Source organism: Otolemur garnettii, unplaced genomic scaffold (genome assembly GCF_000181295.1).
Source record: "Otolemur garnettii isolate 467f Iridium unplaced genomic scaffold, OtoGar3 scaffold00006, whole genome shotgun sequence".
Lineage (NCBI taxonomy): Eukaryota > Metazoa > Chordata > Mammalia > Primates > Galagidae > Otolemur > Otolemur garnettii.
Window position 1 is genome coordinate 27,233,880 of NW_003852401.1, and position 6,169 is coordinate 27,240,048.

The following is a 6,169-nucleotide window of genomic DNA, read 5'->3' on the forward strand; positions in this document are numbered from 1 at the left end:
CTCGGGCCAGCGCCTCCAGTTCGCTCCAGCGCTCCAAACTTGCAGCGCTCCACCGGCGCGCGCTGGGAGCCGGACCAGCCAGCTCCGGTGAGCGCAGCGGAGCGAACCATCCTGCTGGCCGCGGGTAGGCAGGTCGGGGTAGTGGAACGCCGGCCGCCCGAGTCTCCGGTCCCCCTGCCGACGCCACCGTCTCCTCCCGCCCCCGATCGGGAGTCGCGCGTGCCGTGGCCGGCCGCGGGGTTCTCGGGGGCGCGGCACTGGCCACCTCCCCCCGGCCGGCGCGGGGTGGTAGCGGCCGGTTTGAGAGTTTCCCGGGCCGGGCGGGGGGGCGGGCTCACGCCGCGGCGGCGGGAGGAGGGACAAAGGGGTGGGTCTCCGCGGGTCGGCACCCGGGCGGCCAGGGCTGCAGGTCAGTGGACCGACTGGCCGCGCCGAGGAGGAGCGGGAGAAGGAGCGAGGCCCAGAGCTGTGAGCCACGCGGGGACCAGCGCCCGAGATGCCGGTGCGGGGAGATCGCGGGTTCCCACCCCGGCGGGAGCTGTCAGGTTGGCTCCGCGTAAGTGCCCTCTTGCGCCGCGCGGTCGGGAGAAGGATCGGAGCGCGTGGTGGGCTCTGCTCGCCGGCTTCCCTGAAGCTGCACCCTGAGGCGCTTTAGGAAGCTGGAGTTCTCCAAGCGGAGGTGGGGACCTGGGGAGAGGGCAGGTTTCATCGGAGGGGGCGCTGATGGCTCCTGGCCTCCCAGGCTCCTGGTCTATAAAGTCACTGGGGCTTGAGATTAAGTCGTGAGTAGGGAAACGGTCTCGAGCCCAGTGTCCTGGATTTCTGCTACTTTGGAAGCGTCGCGTTGTGCCTGTTGTACGTCTTTTGTGTTTCCTTCTCTATTTCAAACCACACTCTCCACTTGATGTAAAGTTATAAGAATGTGTACGTGACAGACACTGAAAACTCATCAGAGACCAGAATCCTCATTTTCCTTTTCAATCAGCTGCCTCTGCGGTGTAAGTAAAAGTATTTTCAGGAAGGAATGGAAATGGAATTTTGGAAAAAGCCACAAAAAAAAGAATGATGAATACACCTCACTCTGGTGCTAGCTTGCCTACCTGTCACCAGTTCCTTTTATTTTATGTTTTCATCTGTCAAGTTTCTGCTGTTAGTTAGTAGTTTATTGTAAGTTATAAATAATGGGGAGTTTCACTTCCAGGGTTTTAACATTCTTGAAATGTGGAGGAACTTGGGAGTGAATAATCCAGGGCTTAGTAACAAAATACAGCCTCCTACCTCTATTTTAGCTTCAGTTCTTAGGAAGAGTTGCTTTCCGGCAGCTGTCTGGTCTGAGTAATAATGGTGGTTTCCCAAAGTTCCCAGCCGGGAGTCATCTCATGATAGAAACTCCTCTGCGGGTGCTCCCTCCCTTAGCCAGAGAGGGCTACCTGCGAGGGAGAGAGGCCCTTTTCTTCTGCTCTCTTGGTGGTCTGTGCTGGGTGTGCTGACAGTCACCTTGGGAAAATAGGTCCACCTGTGTCTGCTTTACTCCTGAGCCAGGGGGTGGGTAACTTCTATCAGGCACACCCTGGAAAGAACTCCATTTAAGTGAGAAATAAGCCGTAGTAATTGCATTTGTTGCAAAATGTCATTTAATAATCTGCCTAAGAGAATGAAATTTGATTATCCAATATATTTTCACAAACAACTCCACTTCCATGTGGGGAATACAGAACTGGGTAAGAGTGTGCTCCTGCTACAGTCTTGCTGCGAAAAAGGGCAAGTAACTGAGAATCCATCGAGTGTCATTTGGGAATGTGGACAGGGTGCTGTGGCTTCTCCACTGTGGGGCGATGCTTGGGGGTTGCTTTACTAAGGCAATGATTTGGGGGGTGTTTCTTGGGGTTTCTCAGAGGTTATGGCCAGAGATTGACGAAGGGCACTTTTTCACCCTGAAATACTGCTACAACTTTTTTAGTACCACTGAGCTGACAACAAGCCCCACTGGCGCCAGTCACAGTGTGGGGATACAGAGATGAGTGAGACTCGGTTTCCGCCTCCATCTGTTGGACCTGGAAACTTTAGACTTGTTTTGGACTCTGCAGTCTCTCTGTTGGGATTCCTGGGGCTGAGGGAGGGAATGGGCATTGCCGATGAGCACTGTGCAAGAGGGTGGGACTGTCCCCTGTGCACTCCTGTCAGGGATCTTTGCTGGGAAGAAGGGGCATTGGAACACATACCTGACAGTGCAAGCCACGGCTGAGAAGGGGGCCAGTAAAGCATAATGGGGCTGAGTAAGGTCTCAGTGAAATGATTCTGAGTACACTGTAATGAAGTGAGGATCAGTAAAGGGGAGCTGGTATTAAGAACCGAAACAGATGCTGAAAACTCTTAAGTGCGGGTGCTGGGTTGAAAAGGAGGTGAGGTCTAAAAGTACAGGCAGGAGGTGCCGGCTAGGTTTCAAGTAAAGAAACGGAGAAAAAGGCTCATAGTGTCTTGAAAGGCCTTGAATGCCCACACAAGTTTGATGGGGAGGTGTTTGAGATATCCCTAATGTAGGCAGTGCCTGTGCTCAGTGATTAGGGTGCCGGCCACATACAGCGGGGCTGGCAGGTTCAAACCTGACCTAGGCCAGCTAAACAACAGTGACAACTGCAACAACAACAAAAAATAGCTGGGCATTGTGGCGGGCACCTGTAGTCCCAGCTACTTGGGAGGCTGAGGCAAGAGGATCGCTTAAGCCCAAGAGTTTGAGTATGTGAACTGTGAGTTTGAGTATGTGAGCTGTGACGCCACGGCACCCTACTGAGGGTGACACAGTGACATTCTGTCTCAAAAAGAAAATTCCTAATGTGGTCTTGGCTTGATTTTTTTTCCTTACAAAGAAGTAAACAATTTCCTTACAATTCCCCAGTAAACATCACCCCACCCCCTACACAGTAAATATTACTATTTTTGAGGCAGTCATAGGCTTAAGACCAATGAATTTTACGTCACCCCCTGGGGAATGACTTTTGCAGTGACTTCTGCCTACATTTGTATAACTTTTGATCTAGTTCTTTGTACATTGACAAAAGGTCACAGCCAACTATTTCTCATACAGACAAGTGTGAGAACTTGTCTGTATACTGCTGAAGGCAAGGGAGATGATAACAGCCCCACATTAACTTTTGAGTTTCAAGGTTTTCTCTCCTTAAGAAGGTTGTCTTGGGTGGTGCCTGTGGCTCAGTAGATAGGGCTCCGGCCCCATATACTGAGGGTGAGGGGGTTTGAATCCAGCACCGGCCAAACTGCAACAAAAAATAGCCGGGTGTTGTGGCAGGTACCTGTAGTTCCAGCTACTCGGGAGGCTGAGGCAAGAGAATTGTCTAAACCCAGGAGTTGGAGGTTGCTGTAAGCTGTGACGCCACGGCATTCTCCCAAGGGCGATAAAGTGAAAGACTCTTAAAAAAAAAAAAAAAGGTTGTCTTTTTTAGGAGATAGGTAAATTCCTAAAACTAGGTGGGGCCACTTTAGTACTATGTACAATAATAGTATGTCGAATAGTAGTTTAAAACGTCATGCAGATTTAGTTGGGGAGTGGCAGGGAGTGTGGGTGTGGTGCGGATGGGGTGAAGAGTTAGGATGGGTTAGTAATTACTGCTGAAACTTTCAACATACTTTCTACCTAGGACACTAGCCACCAGGGGATTCCTTGATAAATCCCTAGAACAAATCCAATTAAACAGTTGTGGCTGCAGACTAATTTATCTATGCTGAGAGCTGACTCCCAATAAAACGCCTCATTGATTACTCTCTAAGCAATAATCAGGGGTCCAACAGTTGGTGGCCAGAACAGCCTTGGACTAGCCAGCCTTGGTGCCAAAAGGCATTTTCCAGCAAAGGTGATTTGGAGTATAATCACATCTGAGGGTGGGGTTGCTCCAGATGTGGGTGGAGGTAAATAAGCAGAATGGTTATCTCTGGTGTTTACTGAGTTAGCATCTTGATCCTGAACGCCAGGGTCAGGGTCAGAGGTCATATTTAACACCTGTTTACTGAGTCGAACACATCAATGGTTAATGTGTGAACCTTGTCAAAGTTCAAAAACTATTTAGGGCCTATTTCACTGTCACAGGAATTTTGCGATGACCTGTTTTAGCAAAGGTGCTTCCAGCTAGCAAATTTAGGAGAGTCTAAAGTGGCATTATGATTAAACTTTTTGAAAAGACTGTATGTTTCAATATGATAGCAATGGGAAAAAGTTTTCAGGAGTGTGGTCCCAACATCCAGAATTCCAGTAGTGAGCTCCGATTCGATGGTACCTAGGAAAGCAGTAGATTCAACTTGTACATTGTTGCCTGAGAGGCAGAGTTCCAAGTTGGAAAGCATCCCTCCCACTTTTTCCACTTGATTAGGAAATGCACTTTTTAGAACTTGGCGCTGACTACTAGAGCCCTGAAAGGCCTGGGCGGGCTGGGGCATTTGCTACTCATATTGGTGACTGTTCCATTCTGGTTTTTATAGGGATTAGTGTCTATCTTCTAGCTGGCCACGGCAACCAGAGCTTCAGTATAACTTGGGAGCGCAGAAGAGCAATTAAAGACTGTCACATCCAAAAAAAAAAAAAATCCTAATTATTTAATTAAGCATTTTTTTTTGTCTTTTATGCTGTCCTCAAAATGGTATTTTCCAAAGTGTGGCATACAGACAGGTAGTATAGGGAGGGACATATAATCTTTTTCAATTACGCATGAATATTACATGTTAAGAATAGAAAAACATAGGCTCGGTACCCGTAGTACAGTAGTTATGGTGCCAGCCACATACACCGAGGCTGGCAGGTTTGAACCCAGCCCAGGCCAGCCAAACAACAATGACAACTGCAACAGAAAATAGCTGGGCATTGTGGTGGGCACTTGTAGTCCCAGCTACATGGGAGACTGAGGCAAGAGAATCGCTTAAGCCCATGGAGGTTGCTGTGAGCTGTGTTGCCACAGCACTCAACCAAGGGCTACATACAAAAAAAAAAAAAAAAGAAAAGAAAAACATAAAAGCCAGCCCCAAATCTGTTTATTTGGCTATAGTGCTTAGAATAAGGCAAAAATAAAAATTAAAGCAGTGAGTTTGTTTTAAGAAAAATTACAGCTCTGGGTTGAGTGGTATCAGTGAGGCTAAGGTAGTAATTGTGAAGATAGCCCTTGGCACCTGAGATTTGGGCAATATTGCTTAAAATATGATGGACACAGTCTTCCCCCCCCCCTTCAAAGGGGAAAGTTAAATTTAGAATGGTCCAGAAAAACCAGGGAAGTTGAATTGGATGGATTTAATGTAAAGCATGTATATCTTGCTCTAAACTACCCAGCTCTCTTATCTGTGATTGTAGATGTTATATTTGTGACTTAATATCTGGCCCTGTTCTCTTTCCTTTCTTTGCTTCCATAAGCCATCCTGCAGTTCTTAAGACATTTTTGATATGCTAGAATGCCAGGGCAGGAAATAAGTTTGGCACTGCTAAGGGACGCCACTCTGTTATCAAGTGAATCTCACTCATGATGCATTGCTGAGGAATGCCTTACAGACAAAGAGCCTTACAGGTTTAAATGCATTTCAAAAGGGTGCCAACTGGAAGGATTGTTGTTGGGGTTTGGGGGGTTTTGTTGTTGATGTTGTTTTAAGTGAAGCTTGTATTGGTTTGTAAAATAGGCTTTAACAAAGGATTTATGAGAAGCCCCAAGCTTTCAATTAGTAACTTGTACTTTAGTCATTTAAAAAATCAGCACAGGTATTTGTTTAGTGCCTCTGCCAGATGGTTAAAGTTAAATCAGGTCTTTAACCTTAAAAACAGAATGCAATTCTTCTTTTTTTTTTTTTAAGACAGCGTCTCAAGCTGTTGCCCTGGATAGAGTACCATGACATCATAGCTCACAACAACCTCCAACTCTTGGGCTCAAGTGACCCTCATGCCTCAGTTTTTCTATTTTTAGTAGAGAGAGGTCTCACTTTTGCTCAGGCTGGTCTTGAACTTGTGAGCTCAAGCTCTCCACCCACCTCGGCCTCCCAGTGTGCTAGGATTACAGGCATGAGCCACTGTGCCCGGCCAGTTCAATTATTCTTAACTGCTTACACAGCATGGTATATTTCAGGCAGTAGTTGGACGTATTGTGTGGTAATGAATGTTGATTTTTAACTTTTTTTTTTTTTTTTT

General features: G+C 47.4%; 1 protein-coding gene across 2 annotated transcripts in view; it reads left to right on the top strand.

The window, feature by feature from the left end:
* Positions 1-358: 358 nt before the first annotated feature.
* TJP2 (tight junction protein 2) overlaps positions 359-6,169 on the top strand; it is an 85,533-nt gene continuing 79,722 nt past the window's right edge. For both annotated transcript variants that reach the window (XM_003782929.3, XM_023508231.1), the window contains exon 1: positions 359-556. In XM_003782929.3, the coding sequence (XP_003782977.1) occupies positions 497-556 (60 nt within the window). In that variant the 5' untranslated portion in view covers positions 359-496. The remainder of the gene's footprint in view (positions 557-6,169) is intronic.